This window comes from Leuresthes tenuis, unplaced genomic scaffold, assembly GCF_036924035.1.
Source record: "Leuresthes tenuis unplaced genomic scaffold, fLeuTen1.0.hap1 SCAF_4, whole genome shotgun sequence".
In the NCBI taxonomy this organism is placed as follows: domain Eukaryota; kingdom Metazoa; phylum Chordata; class Actinopteri; order Atheriniformes; family Atherinopsidae; genus Leuresthes; species Leuresthes tenuis.
The window spans coordinates 26,200,210-26,219,648 of NW_027325358.1; the positions used below are offsets into that span (position 1 = coordinate 26,200,210).

The 19,439-nt window shown below is 40.0% G+C and overlaps 2 protein-coding genes across 2 annotated transcripts; both read right to left on the reverse strand.

Annotated features, from left to right (window-relative positions):
* Positions 1-1,120: 1,120 nt before the first annotated feature.
* Positions 1,121-13,239, reverse strand: jpt1a (Jupiter microtubule associated homolog 1a). Its single transcript, XM_072383450.1, has 5 exons — positions 13,024-13,239; positions 10,571-10,713; positions 5,954-6,051; positions 4,509-4,536; positions 1,121-2,563 (listed from the first exon to the last, which is right to left on the reverse strand). The coding sequence occupies exons 1-5, from the start codon at positions 13,077-13,079 to the stop codon at positions 2,415-2,417; spliced, it is 474 nt and encodes a 157-aa protein (XP_072239551.1). The 5' UTR covers positions 13,080-13,239; the 3' UTR covers positions 1,121-2,414.
* A 1,163-nt stretch (positions 13,240-14,402) lies between these two features.
* Positions 14,403-18,969, reverse strand: sumo2a (small ubiquitin like modifier 2a). The gene is made up of 4 exons (XM_072383454.1): positions 18,876-18,969; positions 17,942-18,073; positions 17,446-17,517; positions 14,403-14,914 (listed from the first exon to the last, which is right to left on the reverse strand). Exons 1-4 carry the CDS (start codon positions 18,894-18,896, stop codon positions 14,849-14,851), a joined length of 291 nt encoding a protein of 96 aa, XP_072239555.1. The 5' UTR covers positions 18,897-18,969; the 3' UTR covers positions 14,403-14,848.
* Between the last annotated feature and the right edge of the window lie 470 nt (positions 18,970-19,439).

Genomic DNA, 19,439 nt, shown 5'->3' on the forward strand with positions numbered 1-19,439 from the left:
CATTGGAGCTTTTGTCAGCCGTGCTTAAAACAGGAAGCAAAGACAAAGAGTACACCACACCAGACGGATATTAAGGTTAAGGATTCATAGGGCCAAGTTCGCTAATACAGCTCGGCAACAATTCATCGTAAAATGTGTCTAATACACGAGAAAACTTTGGGGAAAAAACACTGAAAAATATTCAGGCTCTCACATCTACAATGTCACTGAGTTTTAAGTCACAAACCGAGAAAAAGACTCGAGGTACTGCAGGGTGATGATCAGCTAGATTTTTTTAAATTACAGATTATTTCTCTTCAAATTTAATGTAAGATTAATAAAAATACGTTTGATTTTTGCTTAACCCTGAATAATGACAAAGACAACCTGGGTCGAGACGTATGCTGTAGCGCGCCGTAACTCTCGCGAGTCTTTCCGGCTTCATAATGATTCTGGAAAACGGTGGAAAAATTTTTTGAACTCGTCTGAAAAGGCCACCTTAACAATGGACACAAATTCAATTTTGTTTAACTGTAGAATAGTTCAAACGCGTCATAAATAACACGTACTGATATTCACTAACATCTGGTCTAATCGCCGAAACACTTGTTCCCGACCGAGATGTCGCAACACGTCGCCTAAAGGAACGACGCAAACAGTCCGTTTGGGGTGAAACTTACCTGACAAGCTCCTCTCAACGGTCACCTCTGTGTTCCGCGGTTAGAAAACTGGAGTCTTGACTGCCAAACAATTACTCTGACTCTTATTTTACTTTCATTTTCGATATGACTAACCGAAGCGCGATAGGCTGTAGCAATGCCTGCCTTAAAACACGCAACCGTATCCTAAATCAAGGAGGAACAAGAGTTACAATATGAAATGGTGACATGACTATGCTTCGAATCGACTCATAGAGACATGTTTACCCTTTTTTTATTTGGACTTTTCCTCTCATAAAATGACTTTAATCGTCCAAATGGCATCAATACAAGTGATTAAGTCTATCAAAATGTTATCTAAAGTGAGGCAAAAGGGAGAAAACAGCGGTTATCTAATGAAACTGAGTCTTTGCAAGTCCTGAAACACAGAGATGTTCCAAACATTTCCAGATTCAGGCTTAAAGGACAAACTACGAAAGCAATCCATGATCAAAAGTGATTTTTAATGTTAATTTCCACTTGTGCCATTTCTTGTATTCAGATTTCTGCAGTGACTTACATCCAGCAACAGGAATTGGTATAGGATGCAAACAGACATGTCGCCATACAACACGTACTAGAAAAACAATACACCACAGACAAAACATCAGGTACCTGAAATGTAAATTTTCCTGTACGACAGCTGGTGGAGGCAGCGGTCTTCAACAGTACAGAAGCAGGAGGGTGTTTTGGTTTTGATAGTCACATGAAACATATAAAAGGATTCATCTAGATTTTTCTGTATGCACTAATAGTAAATGTCTTCGGGGAGTAGCAGTGAAAGGAAGGCTGGGCTGTAATAAGGTCACTTGTCAATCTAAGATGGGTTTACCAGAAACACTTAGAAGTCAGGACCAACAACAATCCATTGATTGCAAAAAAAAAAAAAAGTGTCTGTTAGATGCAATCTGGAAACCCAACCTTGTTTGATACTGGAGCCTAACACGCAGACATGTGCGCTTTAGTGTAAATTTACCTATAAAAACACGGGGTGGTGGGGCTACCGTAATGTAAGGTTAGTGACTACAATATAAAAAAAAGGCTTGCTCCAACTCTGTTGCCTGACATCTGATCATCTGAAGACTGTCTACAGCTTTCAGAGCCCGATTACAGAAATGTGTGCGGCTGCTATGTGGATGATAATACTAGAGTCAGTAAAAAGATTTCATTTTCATGCAATAACAGTACAACAATTATTCCACAAATAATAATAAGTTTAAAAAAAACAATGAAAAGGTTAAATTAATAACAAAACAAAAGAAAATCTTCACAGTTAAGTTTCTTCTCACATTCGTACAGACCAGACATGCATGCAAGATGGGAGGGGGGGGTCAACACAGTGCAAAAGCTTGTTTCTTTGCTTGTGTTCTACAAAATGCTTGTTTAATCACCTTCAGATTCTGCTGTTGCAATAAAGTCAGGGGACATTTATGATAGGCTTTTATGAGAAATGTGAGCCTTGTTCCTGGCAGGTCTAATTTCAGGGGCAAAGGCCAACTTTGAACCATACAATAAGAATACGTAAAGTGCTTCTGTCAAACTAAACAAACGATAAAAACAGTACAAAAACATCCTTTAAAAAAAAGAGGTATCAAAACAATGCACTTGGGGATATGAAGGAGACTGCTGGACATCGGATGATTCCTGTGGTACAGACAAATGAGCTGGGGGTTCTTGTTTGGGGGAAAAAAAAGCTCAGAGATGAGTGGAGGTAAGGGGGAGGAAGGTGTGTGGCATTCAACCTAGGATGAGGCTGGACTTGCCCCCTGGGGGATTTCGGCGGCCAGATGGTCCGCCTGCACCTGGTGCACCTGGTTCCTCAGCCTGAGGCGGCTCCTCCTGCTGCTGCTGCTCTGGAACAGCTTCCGGCTCTGCAGCGCAGTTTACTGAACACAAACATGGATGCATACGTCACATTTGCAAACACAAACAAAAGAATAATTATATTTCAGTCTAGAGAACAGACAAAAGACGGATAGTCTTTATTGCCCTGGAGGCATGCAGCCTGTGCAGTAGTTCTGGACATACTTGTGAATTTCCCCACCGTAGGACTGATAAAGGTTGATCTTTTCTGTGAAAACACAGATCTGTGAAAAGCTTTTTAATCCTGGTTTGGAAGCTGTGTTCCTGGAATGACTTCTGCTTTTCACATGTTATGATGCATAACCACTGCAACAGGGAAGTTATTGGCCTGTTGGAGCAGTTTACTGAGCTTTCCAAAGCCCAAGTAATGCCTGGAATGAGACCCTGAATCAAGATGAGACGTCTAGGGTGCAAACCAAGAATGGAATGGAGAAAAAGGTGAAAGGAGTCATTTCTTCTTTTGACCATCATGGGAAGTGTGAGATCACCGGCTGATAAAATGGACAAGCTTTGACCACAAGATGAGGACAGCTGGGATATCAGGAGGATTTGTTAACAGCTGGTGGGATCCTGCTAACTGAGAAGGAAAGTCTCTGCACCCCAGATGTTTAACTGTTGTCTACTGAGAGTTCAGCAGCACCTAAACCAGGGGTGTCAAACTCAAATACACAGTGGGCCAAAATGTTAAACTGAACAAAGCCGCGGGCCAAGGTTGAACTAATTAACCTTTTAATATGGAACCCAACAAGTTTTGATTTAACAATGAATACTGAACAAGCAAGGCTTATATAACTCGTGCAAAATTGAGTTGCTAATAATAATAATAATAATAATAAAAACATATCAATGGCATATTAAATCAAATTTAAATAAAAATTGAATGCCTCCTTTCTGTTTGCAGCCTTCTGAGGTAAATGTCAAAATTAGCTTCTTACACAGGCTAATAAAAGTGAAAATAAAATAACATAAACCTCTTTTCATCTCCTTTACTGTCTGGCTCCTTTGAGCTGTGTACAGGTCCTTATATTTGTCCTGGTGTTTTGTTTCATAGTGCCGTCTGATATTGTACTCCTTAGTTACTGAGGCGTTTGCTCCACAAACAGGACAAACAGGTTTGTCTTTTATATATGTAAACAGATATTCTGTCTCCCACCTGTCCAGAAAAGTTCTATTTTCTGCCTTTCTTTTGGCCATTTTTTGGTAGGGTAACAGTGACAGCTGTGGTTTGAGGTCGAGGTGTGGTCTGGGGGAGAGGCACCGCTAGCGTAGACGCCACTGACACAGAGGAGGGGGCGTATCTGCCTCTGTCCTAACTGACGCGCCAAAACAACAGCAGAGCATTATGGGATTTGAAGTATAAGCGGTGAATGCGGCGTTACAGCGCTGCCGCCGTATAATACTGGCGGGCCAGCTCTAATATTAATTTGAAATTGCCTCGCAGGCCAAATAGAGTTTGACACCTATGACCTAAACCCATTGATGGCGACCCCTGAACCTTTCTACCACACCTTCCTCTGCTACACATCACAAATTTGTCATCCGATTTAGAATTATTTTGTTATCTGTCTACAACAATGTATATTCTTTTAATTAATTCAAACTGCAGCAACATTATTTCCCTTTGTTATTTTTGGATGTGAGGCAGCTGAATTCAGAGCAAAATTCAGTTTAATTCGATTCAATCAGACTTTATTCATCTCCAAAGTGTGTTACTGTCCCGCTCGATTCTTCCATAAGTAATAACAAGGACTAGCTTAATGTTTCTCTACATCCTTACTGCTGCCAAAAACAAGTCAATATCTATTCAAGCATTCATGAAAAAGAACGTTTTGAAAACAATACATAATATCACAGCCCCATCTTTCGTTTTTTTCCCTCTTTTACAGGTTTTTAGGTTAAACCTGACTTTGCAGAAATCTGTCAGAGGAGATAAATCTGGACATCCGAGCATCAAAAGTGTATGCTTACCATTATCACGTACAGAGTCATCTCCATCCTAATAAAAGCAACAAGAGAAGCACAGGTCAGTATTCAACTTCCTCCAACATAAAAACAAAAAAACACCATCAGGCTGAAGAAATGTACACACGTGCCGAAGATATTTCTTTGCTCTGTATGGCGTGCAAATGCATCATCAGCAGGATACCTGCTCGCTGTAAGCAAACTGCAAGTGTAAAAGTCGAGGCAAAATTTTCTGGGTATAAGCATGCTTGTGCCTTCAGGGCAAATGTGACGGCCAGTGCAGTAGGAGAACTCTACAAAAGATCCGCTCCAAAATATGGAAAAATCACCTTTCTCCTGTGGTAAAGACAATATATTTAGGTGTTTGAAGTCACTACCATTTCAAAAATGGCGCCTGAAGTACAGCATTGGTAACTGCTTTTAAAAATAAAAAAATTAAACATATTGGCCGTGTAAGCAACAGTTCTTAATGTTAGCTGCTGAAAAACCTAAACAGAAATGGACAAACAGGGAGGTATAGAGTTTTTGGAGTGGATATGTGACGGTTGAATTACGACATGAGTTCTCAATGGCATAATTAACCTGCCGGCGATTTCAAGTGCGCAGTTCAAGCACTTGAACAAGTTCAATACACAACTTAGGCTGTGCCTGAAAGAGGAAACTGTGTCCTATCAGCTGTCTTTGGTCAAACTGCAGATGACGTGTTTCAAAGAGTTATTAAGTAGTACAGATCCCAAAGAGGCAGACACTAAAGCACCTTTGACCAAAACATGTCAGACGTGTCAAAAAGTGGCACAATATGTCTTCTTTAAAATGAACTGCACTGTTTGACTGTCACGGCACGCAAAGTCTGGAAATTAGATTAAAAAAAGACTAGTTGAGGCAAAACAAGCCTACAGAGAGTCATATCTCCTGCGTCTAGTGAGGCAAGATAAGATAAGTCATAACTGACTTCAAGGAAGTCTTCCTCAGACAGATCATCCAGTGACACAATCATCAACAGTTTTTTTCTCAATAGATTAAACTATTTTGCAAGAGTTATTGTGCAAGGGCTTTTGCAAGTTCTGGTTACTTTCACCCGTCTCATGTTGGCTCTGTTCTACTTCTTCAAAGCTAATGCAAATGCTGTACCTTTAAGAGACAGCAAAATGTAAAGACAGAGACTCTCGGCTGAGCTGATAGTAAACAGTGGTGCATAAAAAAAGAAGAATAACTTTAAATGATAGAGTTTTAGCTTCCAAGCAGCACCATGCAGAGCCCTCGCTGTGGTTGCTGTTGGCTTGGGGGCCCACCACTGCACTATATAATCAAATGTAAGTCGTTACATCCTCTGTCTACATTCCTTTGGTCATCAAGCAACACTTTGATCGAGAGAAAAACAGTGATACTTTAAATCATGTGGACACATGTTTGTTTGTGTGGCTTCAGGTTTCACTTCGTCATGATCTTACTGTGGGAGGAGCCTCTCCAGAGTGATTGACGGTGTGGTTTCCACCTCTCCTCAGGGGAGCTGACGGCTCACCACACAGCACACCTGTGGGCTTGCCTCCTGGAAGAGCAAGAAGACATAGTGGATCAGAGAGAGGAGGCGGTCACATAAACCCACAATAGAAAATACATGTAGAACCTTGTGAAGTTTTATCAAGGCATAATCAAAAAATAACCAGGTTTGAAAAGTCAAACATATACGTACATAAACATATCGCATCGTGTCATTTAGCGCAGAGGCAACATGTGAAAACCTGGGTATGTACCCTTAAGCAAAGCTCATACTCTCAGCCACTTTGGTGTCATTATGGTCGTGAACTTCCCGATCTTTGTAACCTGAAGCGTACTCTGCACGAGTGGCGCATTAGTAAAAACAGGAAGAGCTGCAGGTAAGAGAGTATGAGCGGGTCGGTCGCTACAGGCATCCCATCAAAACCATAAAAGGTACTGCTACTGTAAATGTTACAAAAACAACAAAAAAAACCCTTGTACGTAAAACACTGAAGTTGAAACATTGTAGTTATGTTCGTCTTTACATAATATGCTTCTTAAACTTCTTGTTTTGTCAGTGCCGTTGCAGCAGTGACGCTGATCTCGGTGGCGACGCCTGCTGTTCGGGATGAACTGGGGAGAGGCTGTGTTGACGTCACAATTAGCATACTCAGCACTTTACTGCCCACAGGAATTAAGAGGGTAGGCAGCAGCCAGGTTCTGCTAATCAGATGCACGCGATTATTTGATCATTGTCGAGTGTCTATAAAAGCACAAGTTTTGTCACTTTGCTGAATTGGAGCCATCAGGTGTGTGTTAACACAAGAGGAAAGACATCAGTAACGTTCTAAGGGAAGCAACAGTTGCTTTTTAACGGTTGGGAACGGCCATGGGGAGTACTTAGTTTTTAAAACACATTTTTTTAAAATATGGCTACTTTACTGTTTTTGTTAAAAAGAAATCTCTTCTCTGCTGTAATATAATACATATTACTTTATTTTTATTGTTCATCTGAGGTTGTATTTAGCACATTAGCACAAGAACCGGGCGTTTAAGCATGTTCTCAAACAGAAAACTTTCAAATTGGAAGAGGCTGAACACCATTTTTACCATGAGTGTGCATCATGTTTTCAGCTATTTCACACCGGATACAAATGATGGACAGAATGAGCAACAGTCCCAGGACAGCATCTAAAACACTCTTATATCACAACACAACAGTGTGTATGATTTGGAGCCTGAAACCTGCTCTAAGGCAAAAGGATTTCTCCTTATAGATTATTCCACTTGAACACAATGGAACAATATCCATCACCAAACAACAGACACAAGAAGGGGATCTAAATTAAATGTTAATAACACATAAAAAGTAATTATGTGTTATGATGTGTTCAAGACTACAATTGTATCAGAGATGACTACCAGCAAATATGAAAAACAATACTTAGATTGAAGATGAATCTTGGAGATGTTTCAGGCCATCAGATTATTACACAGAATAACAACTCTTACAAGTGACTATAAAGGTCATATCGAAGTATTTCAGCCATGAAAAAAGGCTCTTGTGTTTCAGTCCCTCAGCACATTAGAGCAAGGAGGCAACATGTGGGAAAGGGGACCAAACAAAGAGAACTACTCACTCTGAGAACTACAGTTGACTGATGAAGTGATCCGACATCATAAGTTTCATTGTCAAATAATCTTTCGATTTGCACTGTACTTTAGAATAAATTAAACTGAGTAAGGTAGTTTGTTCAAGGGTCACACCAAAGGTCTTCTCACAAAAGTCTTTTTAAAGGTCATGTTGAATAATGCCAAGCTCTCACATCCTACTGTGGGGGCTTTTTCTCAAGCTCCTAACAGAAGAAAAACTTGTTAGGTCTAATAGCTGTGCCAAAAAGAGGATTAATAATGAGCACAACACTCAACAATGTTAATGAGCAGACCTTGCACCCAAACACTGAAAACACGATCCTGGACCTTCTTGGATCTTTTCAACTCACTTCAAATGCATCCACACAGTCCACTGAGCGAGTGCACTGGAGTCAATAATCAAGTCTGTCAGACACGTCTACTTTGTATAGGTTTAAATTGCCCACATATCATGCTCACCAAGCGTTAAAAAGGTGGTGTGATGGTACAGTAACATGTGGGAAAGAGAATAATAATGCTTTGAAGTCAGCATGAGATAGAGGCAACACAGCCAATTATGCTCTCTGTGCTGAGCAACCACTGAGTGACTTTAAGCAAACAGCTTGACAAAGAAACAGTCAATCTGGCTCCGTGGATCAAGCTTGAACTTACTTCTCCAAACAAACAGGAGAAGTAAAAGGAGGAAGGAGAAATGAGACTCGATCAGGTAAAATACCATCAGAGCCACAGGCTTGTCCATATGAAAGACAAAGAGAAGTAAAAGAAGGAAGAAGGAACGTACATGGAAATGAAGACTCTGCCCACACAAAATTTCTTTAAATAGCCTCTAAGCTTATTATCATGTTACTTCAGGTCCACTGTGTGACTTTGAAGACCTGAAGATGTTTCAGCATCATTGTGCTGTGTTGTTTTCATGTTAGTAATTTAAAGAGAAAGCGAATACTAGCTTTGCGTAACACATAATACCCCTCCTTTGAGGAGTGTCTCCAAGCCAGACACAGTTAAAGCTACGAAGATGAAGTTTTAACAAATATGCCACAACAGTGGAAATTGCCCCAAATGACACAAAGTTAAAACTTTGTGCTGTTGTGAAACGTGTTATTTTTCTGTCTTTGGTACATTTGGTTTGAATTAGCACAACAGGCTTCTGTTAAGCTGCTGAGTCAAAGTCAGATGACAGTAGTGTGCAAATATCAAAGAAGCATTTCAGAATGGATCATTTAAGCAAAAAAATCATTTGTCAGTCATAAATACCATAAGTCTTGTAAAGACGAACAGCCATTCCTTAGAAAATAATACAGGAACATAAACTTTAAATAGATGTTTTTTCTAGGCTTTCCAAAGAAAACTGGACCAGGAAGTCATACTTTGTCTAAAGCAGAACACACGTTTGCAATAAAATGACTTAATTACAAGGAAGAAACTCCAACATCAGTCAGCTCCATCAGACGGTGGAAAACACCGAAGAAATCCAGTGTCAACAGATTGTTTTCACAAGAATGAATGAAGACGTGATCATCGTGACCTCCAGTGGGATACGCAGTGGACCTCATCCAGTTTGCATACAGGGAACCCTGGGTGTAGAGGATGCAGTCCCGTACAGGCTACATCGTGCTTAAAAGATGGCTGTGGATCCCGCTGTAACCTGCTGGATCCCAGAACCCCTAAAAGCTAGACCACAGTTTGTCAGATTGAGGAACTGTCTCTGAGGTGGTGGGCAGCACTGGGGGCACCGCAGGGGACTGTTCTGGCTCCCTTCCTGTTCACCCCCTACACAACAAGCTTTGTGTTCAACAAGTATTTAGATGATACAGCGATTGTGGCATGCATCAGGAATGGACAGGAAGACGAGTACAGATAGCTGATAGAGGCCATCAGAGTGGAGTGATGAGAACTATGTGCTTCTGAACACTGCAAAGATCAAGGAAATGGTTGTGGATTTCCAAAGAGCTGAGCTTTCTTCTAAGCCAGTGCAGCTCCAGTATGTGGACACTGAGGTGGTGGAGACCTACAAATATCTGGGTGTCCACTTAAACCAACACAGAGAATCTGTATGAGAGAGGACAGAGCCGACTGTATTTCCTCTGGAGGCTGAGGTCCTTTGTTGTTTGTAGTGAGATGCTCCACACGTTCAACCAGTCAGTTGTGATGAGTATCCTTTTTGTGTGCCGCTGTCTGCTGGGGAGGCAGCATCACGGAGAAGGACAGGGGTTGGACTCAGTGAACTCTGTGGTGGAGAGCTGCACACTGAGGAAGGTGCGAGCAGTGCTGGACAATAAAGACCACCCTCTCCACAACATGGTGGCTGGTCAGTCGTGGATGACAGCGATCCAGAAAAGATGCTCAGGAGATTGTTTGTCCCCTCCGCCATCAGACTCTTTAACTCAGTGTGTAGCATCAGTCTTGGATATTTTTTCCCCACTTTATCCTTTTCAGTTTGAGTATTAACTAGAACTTAACAAGGCACTTCAGATGGACCCTGAGTTGGTGGACGACTGAATTTCCTTATGGTGATCAATAAAGTACATCTTATCTCGTCTTGTGTTTTATTTCATGCATCATTTGTGTATTATAGTACCTAGAGAAGAGCTGGAGAAACCACATCAGTGAAAGAAAAAAGATATAGCCACGGCACGAAGGCATTCTGATTTACGATGGCTCCGCCATGAGCAAGCTTGATATTCCTTTTGCAAATATAAGGATAACATTCTACAATAAACCTTTTTATCTAACAAGAACTTGACGAAACTGTGAGTTTGGTCCAGCAGACAGACACACTGTATTTGTAAAAGGCAAGTAAAAACTGGTTTTGAGTTAGTGTGACTCCACAGTTGGGGTGAATTGTGAAAATCTGAGGAATGTGGCAATGTGAGGAAAGTGAGTTGGAAGCATTTTGCATGAATACAACAAATTTTAGGACTTAAGACCCTCTGTACCTGGTGGGTTGTTCCTTCGATTAGCGTAAGGGTCTTCTGGCTCGGCAAAGACGCTGGAGGCCATCTTGTTTTTCCGAACAGGAGGCTTCTCTTCATCTGCACCAAGAGAAATGTTGGAGCCACCACCAGGTGGGCGCAAAACCCTGGAAAGAAAGAGATGATAAGAGTTTATTAAAGCTGAATAGTTCAAGCTGATTTTTCTTCTTTTTCACCACTCTGCAATTATTTATGAAATAATCTTAAAAAAAAAAAACAACTACCTAAATGCTACAGTTAAGAAAATTAAGTCAGTCAGTTTTATGTTGGGCCAGTGAACAACGTACGACTTGGTCGAGAAACCGTTACGATATTGAATCAAACATTTATTTTTACGTATAAAAGTTTATAAAAGCGATTAATAAAAAAGTCGACATTCATGCAGCCAGAAAAGACAACTTGGTACCGCCTAGTAAAAAAAGAAAAGAACATATATTTAAAAAAGGTGAATGACATGTAGCGAAGGCCCAACTAGGAGAGCCGGTGGGAGAAAAACGAAAACGAAAGTTACTTTTCTTATTGGGTCAGCTACACTTTCAGCAGCGAGCCAAATACACAGTTTGCACACCGTTTAAAGTGTGTAGCAGCGAGAGCACACGCTAGATGCCTCGCTCCAATCCAGCAGTGAAAGAGGCATATATGCGCCCACTTTGATCGTATGGTGGACAAACACAAGAGGGCTGTTTGGATGTCGAGCAACAAGGGAGTCTTAAAACGATGAAGAAAGTAAATGACTCTGATTCAATCTGTTTCATCCCAGGATGTTTATTACCAGCAAATGATTTTTTTGTTTTTGTTGGCTTCTTCCTCTGTGGCACATTTTTACCTTCTCTGTAAAGCGCATTAAACCTTGATCTCTCTCACACATTAAAGCAGCCATACCTTCTCACACCAACGGATGTTTTCCCCTGCATTCAGAGGATACACCCCTGCTTATGCACCTGGAAGGCATAGGCACAGTAAAAGGAGTGGCGCCATTGTCTTCGCAAACAGAAACGGCTAAAGGGTGTGGCCTTCTTTCTTTGACAATTGGGTCAGGTTGTAAATCAAGAAATTATTTTATAGATTGGCGGTATTATCTCCTCTGACAGCTGTACTTCTTTTGCCAATCCTTCTGAGTTCTCTCATCAAAACAGTTTGATTTTCTTGTCAGAACTTCAAGTTACCACGAAATACGAAGAAAGTCCCTTTTCCTTGCTTTTACGTCATATTTCCTGAAAAAAACAGGAAATCAAAAAAGAGAATCAAATCAGAAGAATATAAGTCTTTGCTCACAGACTGGTGTCTTTGCGGTTCAAGACACACAGAGAAAGGAATCAAATGAAGTTGCATGCCTTAAGTGCCATTCAAGATTATTAAGAGCGCTTCAGTAAACCTAAAACTATGGAAAAGAAAGTAGAAATAGTGACAGACAGTGTCGTAGTACTAATGTGTCATCCATCTGTTTACTTTTTCCTGTTAAAAAAATGTTAATATATATATATATATATATATATATATATGTTAATACATGTGGCTGTGACAGGTCTACTGGGCTGCTGTTTTAGACTACATCGCTCTTCAGTAACTGTATCTAACGCAACTAAAGACAACTGAAGGTCCTGCTGGGGTGAAAAATAGGACATTTAAAGGACAATTATTCTACCAATAATTATTCTTTATAAAAAAGAAAAAAAAGAATAAGGTGAAGAGTAAATATACTGGTATATGGCAGTTGTTGTAATATATACAATGGTATTAAGCTGCTTTACAAATGAAAGATTTTTTTTTATTTGCATCATATACATATAAATATATATATCTCTATAGATATATATATGTGTGCTAAGTGTCAGATGTGGCCATCGATAACATGCTTTAATCGGTATAAGATAAGGGGCAGACCTATTGTGCCCCCACCGAACCATCTTCATAACTGATCTGAAATCTGCGGAAGCCCCACCCGACTGGAGTGAGCGAGCTTATGTGGCTTACGTTTTCCGAACGATAGACACGAAAAACATTTAAAAAAGAATAAAAAAAATAATGACAGAACAAACTCGGTCAAATGTAAATGCTTACAGAGGTATTATCACCGACATGCCAAGCCACTAACCGCTAACTATGCGGCTTCCTCACAAAAGGAGGGTACATGAAGCCTATCTAGCTAGATAGCAAGCTAACGTCAATAATGGGAATGTTCCATCACAACGTTCTGAATCCAAAGGTGTGGTGCCGACATGTGTCCGTCGTTTTCAGTTCCATTTTTCTTCTTATTTCAAACCAATTCCAAGCTATCAATTACAGCATTAAGTGAGCCATTAGAAAGAAAAATAGGCCTAATGTTTCAAATGATCAGGGTTCAAGTCAGAGGATGCTGAACTTGTCGATTACATGGTAGCTAACGGGTTTATAACGGTCTGAACGACGCCTTTTACCTGGAACTGCTTTTAGCACCGGGCTCCATCCCTTGAAATGTCGTGGTAGTCGTCATTTTTGCACAGAATGTTGTACAGTATTTGTAAAACTGTCGGGAAACGCGTGAACTACACCTCTATTAACGGTACTTCACCACCTCATCATTGTCTATGCTAGCTATCGCTTCTCAGTAATCTAGATCCACCTGCTTCCTCGGAGAAGGAAACTAGCGACAGAGCAATATCTTACTTCCGGTTATATTTCCAAAATAAATCTTACAAAAGGTTGCTGCGTTATTAGTATTTATGATCAAACCTAATGAAATAAAGTACTATATAGATATGAATATCAATATTAATGAAACTATGTTGTCTTGGGTAAATGGTTTGTTCATCATTAGGCATATTTCCATAAAAGTGACACATTTGAAGTTCATGTTTGTTAATAACGCTGTATTTCCGGTCTTTCTCAAACATTTCTCAGGCAAGTGATATGAAGCAGCAAATGTAACCATTTCCAGCTGGACAAACTGTTTAATTGTCAGGTTCCAATGACAACAGAAAATGAGCCCAAATTTATTGCCATATTTTTCAATAATCGCATAGAAATTATCATTATATTCTATATATGTGAAACCGTTCTACCGCCCGTTTGAAAAATATGGAATCACATTTGGACGATGTTCATTCAGCTTCTTTTTATTAAAAAAAAAAAACACTAAAAAGAAGGGAAAAAAATACAACTAAATTAAAGGGTTTACATCCAGAAAAGCCAAATGTAAACCATCACTGAAACGTCAGAGGAAAACAAGGTTACAGCCGGCTGAAGAGAAGCAGGCATGGACTGTGGATGATGATTCAGTAGTGAATCATTAATCTACACTGGGCAAGGAGATCATATTGAAACTTTTGTTTGGTGCAGGTCCAATTAAACTAAAAAGATGACTGCTGGTTAAATAAATAAAGCAAACTTGTAAAATGGGGTCGATTACAGGTCATGGATCAGGGGAGATGGAAGTCATTAGTTCTACAGTAAACAAGTTTACGTTGAAATTTTGTTTTGGTGATGCTGAAGACATTTTTCAGGATGATAATACATCTTGCCACAGGGAAGAGTTCAGACTTTTCATCAAGAAATATCTATGAACTCAATGACACAGAACTCAATCTGATTAAGAAAGTAAAAGTCTTAAAAATTCACAAAATATTTCAAAAGTCTGGTCAGTTTTTTTTTTATACTGAAAATGACGTGTTTATTAATGCAAGTTTCCAAATTTAAAGATGGTATGCCGACAGTAAGAGAGCTTTGAGACCAACGCAGCGGCACCTTATGACACAATGGTGGAAATATTTGGATGTGGATATGCATCAGTTACAAAAAAAAACAAACAAACAGGACATCTTTACAAAAAACTCAATTTATTCCAATAATACATTTTCATAACAACAACAGATGTCAGTGAAATTAAAACACGGGCTTACTTAATGACGAAATTCTATCTGAATCAAAATCCCAGTGACATGAGCGTAAAAGCAAAAACCAGGACCGTGGAATTTTTTCAAACTTTGGGGGACTAAGAAGAAGAAGAAGAAAAATCTTTTAATATCTTCAGAATGTTATAAGCCACTGCAGCTTGTCTACACTGCACAATTCAGACATGTTAACATATGAATTAGAGTCAGAGTGATAAAAGACTACACGAAATGTCCTGCTGCCTTTCAGCATTTTGCACAAGTATTCCACTGGATGGTATGAGCTCTGGCTGTGAGCATTTGAAGACTGGGTATAACAAAGATAGTCGGTGACAAAAGAAGGGGAGGTAGGGATGTTCATAGGAAACAGTCTTTAAAGAGGAGAGCCTCCGGTTTGCTGTTGGAACACATCAATCGTATCTTCATCCTCCATTTCGAGCTGCAAGACAACATCAAAATGTCAGTAGGTCAGAGTTGAGAGAAAGTGGTTCTAAACATTATTCATGTGCTTCTTCTGAGCAGGTTCAGCTGTGGAGATAAAAAAAAAAAAAAACTATGTGGGTTAGTTGTGTGCTTTACAGAAACAAAGAGTATGGCAACACTCGATACTAGAAAAAGTTTGATTTCTGTCCAAATCAAACCTCGTGCTTGTCTTATGACTCACGGCAGAGATGTACAATGAAGCAAAGTCAGCACAGCCAGGGCTGGCGTTTAGTTCAGGTTACCAGCTATTTCATGAAAAAAGGCCACTGCATTATGATTAGATTTGGCGAATAAAATGTCCACATTTGAGCAAGAAATTCATTTGATGACCGATTTTTAAGGAGATTGTCACATCTTTGTTTTCTAGCAGATATCCGACAATTGGACTTTTGTTAAACAATAATCAAATGCTTTCAAGTTGGTGTGCTGCAGGACTCATGGCTGTAAACACCTTTTTTTCCAGTTATTAGAGTATACCCATTTCTCAATCTCCTCTTGTGTGCCCCACATTAACTAACAAGCCATTTTTATTTTTTAAGAGAGGTAAAGACATGGCCTGCCTGTCACATCTATAATGAGAACTAGTTGACTTCAATGATATTTAAGACATAATTTCTTACGAACACTTACTCCCTGAAGTCAAACAAAAAGATATCTGCTAATGATACTGGCCTATTTTTAGGTCAACTAAACGTGGCCGTTTCTCAATATGTGTACTTGTCTGTACTTGTGTACTTCATCACTTCAGGACCAAGTACTGTTCCAATTTAAAGAACGCATCCAGGCAAGTATGCTCCACACTCAAGGATGTGTACTTGCTCCGCCCATTTTATCGAGGATGCTTCTGTGGAGACTTGTGTGGACTTCAGACCGCTTGCTATCCCAGAAAGCAGTGCGGCACAAACGAAGATAGTGGAGGAGAAGGCACATAGCTGTAAATACTGTTTGGAGATGTTCCATAAAGCATACCAACAGCAAATGGGGACTGGATAGTATAGTGGTATGATTGCCACCTTCCATGTGGGAGACCTGAGTTCAAATCCCCTGAATGAAAGGTACTACCTCCAGTAGGGGTCCTTAGGCAAGACCCCCTTACCCTACATGCCTACCTGTAAGTCGCTTTGGATAAAAGCGTCTGCTAAATGCATAAACATAAATGCAAGCACCGCTCGGCCAATTCTAAAGCTTTTTTCTACAAATGTTTTTATTTCTGGCGTTAACGTCTTTGACGTAATCAAGTACACTTCCGTTCCAAATGCATAATGAGCGTACTTGCATCCTTCCGTCCTCAGATGTTTGTACTTCCGACTCGTCCATACTCGTAAGCACACAAGTACGTACTCAGCGTACTTGGTATTGAGAAATGGCCTCTGTGTTACTGTTTATCACACAGATTGTGGCTACCGGAGAAAAGAAAATCTCTTCAAATTAAGAGCTGATTTAAATGCTTCAGACTGGCTGACTGTAGGCTGACTGACATCACAAAAAGAAAACAAATCATTTTCGAGCTCTAAACACAAACTGCTCAGGAGCAGCACATGTGTTGAGTCTGAATCGCCAATGGAGATCTTGTCGGGGTTAAAAGGAGAGCCAACCTATTGACAGTAAAAACTCCGGTTTAGGGCTCAACATACCAAGTTTACAGAGAGCTTTTTCTTTTTTTAACTCGTCATTACATCCATCCATTTTCTATACCCGCTTAATCTAAATTAGGGTGGAGCCCATCCCAGCTGTCATTGCGTGAAAGTCAGGGTACACCCTGTCCATCACAGAGCCTCACAGAGACAAACAACCTCTTTGCCAGAGATAGTAGAAATAGTATCCCCTCCTTATGTGGCAAACCATCACACGTTTTATTTTACACATCTGTCAGATCTTGCATCACTTCAGTAATATGGAGTTGAAGTTGTCTTTGTTAAAAGTTGGAGGAGATACAATTTTTGCAGTAAATGTAGAACCTTTACTACTCATGGTCCCTACTTACTAATACTTTCGAACCATTTCTCAAACTAAATCAGTGACACAGTTATGCAGTACTTAGCACCGCTGCCACACAGCAATGAGGCTTTTCCGCAGAGGCTCTTCTGTGTGGAATTTGTGTGATCTTCCTATACAGGATTGAGTTTTGTGTGAATTTGACAGTTTCCTCCCCTAGTCCAAGGACATGCATGTAAAGTTGATTAGTGATTCAATATTGGCTTTAGGCATGAGTGTGAATGGTTGTCTTCGTCTCTGCATTAGCTCTGTGATGGACTGGTGACTTTGGCAGGATGTACCCTACCTCTCACCCTGAGGACAGATCGCAGTCCAACTGCAACTTTAAAAAGAATCAAAATCAAATTTTTCAACTAAATGTAACATCATCTGCGTTCCAGAGCTCTAGCTCTCAACATACCATTAACTGTGAGGCTCAGTGTTCTATTTCAGTCAGTCAACAAAAAAGTACTATGAAGTGTATCTGTGCTAACCAAGTCTGCATAACCTTACCTGCGAAGGTGTGTCTGTTTCATTGATGGGCTGACCATCAAATCGAAATCTTATTTGCCTCATTGACAACCCCTGAGCAGAGAGACGGAGGGATATAGTGTTAAAAAAACAAACAAAAAAAAAAAACATACCTAATGGGCAAACAGGTGATCAAGAATTTTAAGAACAGATCATAAAATATAATGTCCCCCCCTATAATGTAAACTCTTGAATTTTCTATGCAATGTGCCCCGGGAGAGGCTTGTGTTGAAATGTGGCACTCAATAAATCAAACTGAACATTGCAATAAACTGAGTCTTCATTTGATTACAACAGAAATGACAAATCCCCGTTAAATCAAAACTGTAAACTCAAACCAACTGAGAGCATTTTTCCCCCAATCCAACTCAAAATAAATTTGTGTCATAATAATAACTAAATACCCAATTTTGTCAATATGCAAGGAATTCATACATGACTTATTATAAGTGACAATGAAAATGTGAAGCAGCCTCACCTGCCGTTCACAATATGCTTTCATCAGTTTGCTGAGAGGAGTGTGCCTTTTGATCTTGAACTGCACCACCGAGCCATCCTGGCCTGCGACCTTCAGGTTGATGTGCTCATTGTTCTCCGTTTTCACTCCCTCCTGAAGAAACAAAACAAGACAACAGAGACGAGTTGCTTTTACAATTTTGGGTGAAACTTTTATGTAGGCTTCTGTCTGAGTGATTCAGACGGAAACATTTCATACTGCCTGGACATAAGAATCACTCGCTAAACATGTGTAACTTTATTTGTCTCACTGTCCCAAACGGATGTAGTTACAGTGCGCAGAGAGGAGCGAAATTACAACTTCAAACGTTAGCTTTAGCATAAGCATGTCAATGGCCTACAACTTACATGGATTTTCAACGGCCTAATCACTTTCAACATTATATCCATCAGTTTCAACAAAATCCCACATCCAGGCACACGTGCTTCGAGCTGTACAATCAAACTATTTCACACTGAAATGGTTTATTTTTCAATTTTAGATCAAGCATAGCATTTTGGCCCGCTTCATTTGCACACTGCGGGTTACCGGTTAACTCATATCTCTTAAATTATTGCGTCAGTCAACTGGATATAAAATAACTAAATCACCTTAAAGTACATACAGATTGTTAGCGCCGATCACAACATAGTATAGAATAACTGTGGCTAAATGATACGATAAACATTTCTTTCAATCTGCCTTTGACTCACACATATTAGCCGCGTTAGCTTATTATGCTAATCTTACCCTCTAGCTTGCAAGCGAATGCGATTGTTCGTGTTCGAAAGTTTGCGTTTCTTGACATTATAACTGTGGCGAGCTGGCCCCAAAGCATGCTTTCTATTGTGCCGCTCCTATCTTTAAATTACATTCACCGAGAAAAGGAAAATTTCATACAAAACCCGGCCCTCACCTTTGGCTTCTCGTCTGCCATGGCTGCTACTGCTGCTGAGGCTAGTCTGTCTGCGTCTGACCTACTGCGCCTGCGCTTACTGGCGCGCCACTTTGCGACGTCTGCCCTGCAGTGATACTACAAATGACCGAGATGTCTGCACCGATGTCAAAATGCTCTCTTCTCTCCTCCTGTTTTATTATATATATATATATATATATATATAATGTAAAGGTTATAGGCTGTCTACAAGAGGAATCAGAGCAGACTCTACTTCTTGAGGAAGCTTAGGAGTATGTTCAGTCAGAGACTTCTTCAGCTCTCCTGCCACAAAGAACAGTACAGGAGGTCATTAACATCGGCAATAACCACACGCAACAACTGCTCTGTGTGATGAATAATTCTTAGGTCATTACTATTGAAAAAGAAAAAAGTGATCTACTGAGTAGTAGCATTTCCTTTTGAGGTTTATAAAGTTGTTTTAATTAATTTCATTATAAATTAAACAATGAAGTTGCAGTGTAGCACAATGGATTTATTTCCTCGAAATTTAAGATTAAAATTGATTGAACAATGTTATTCTGG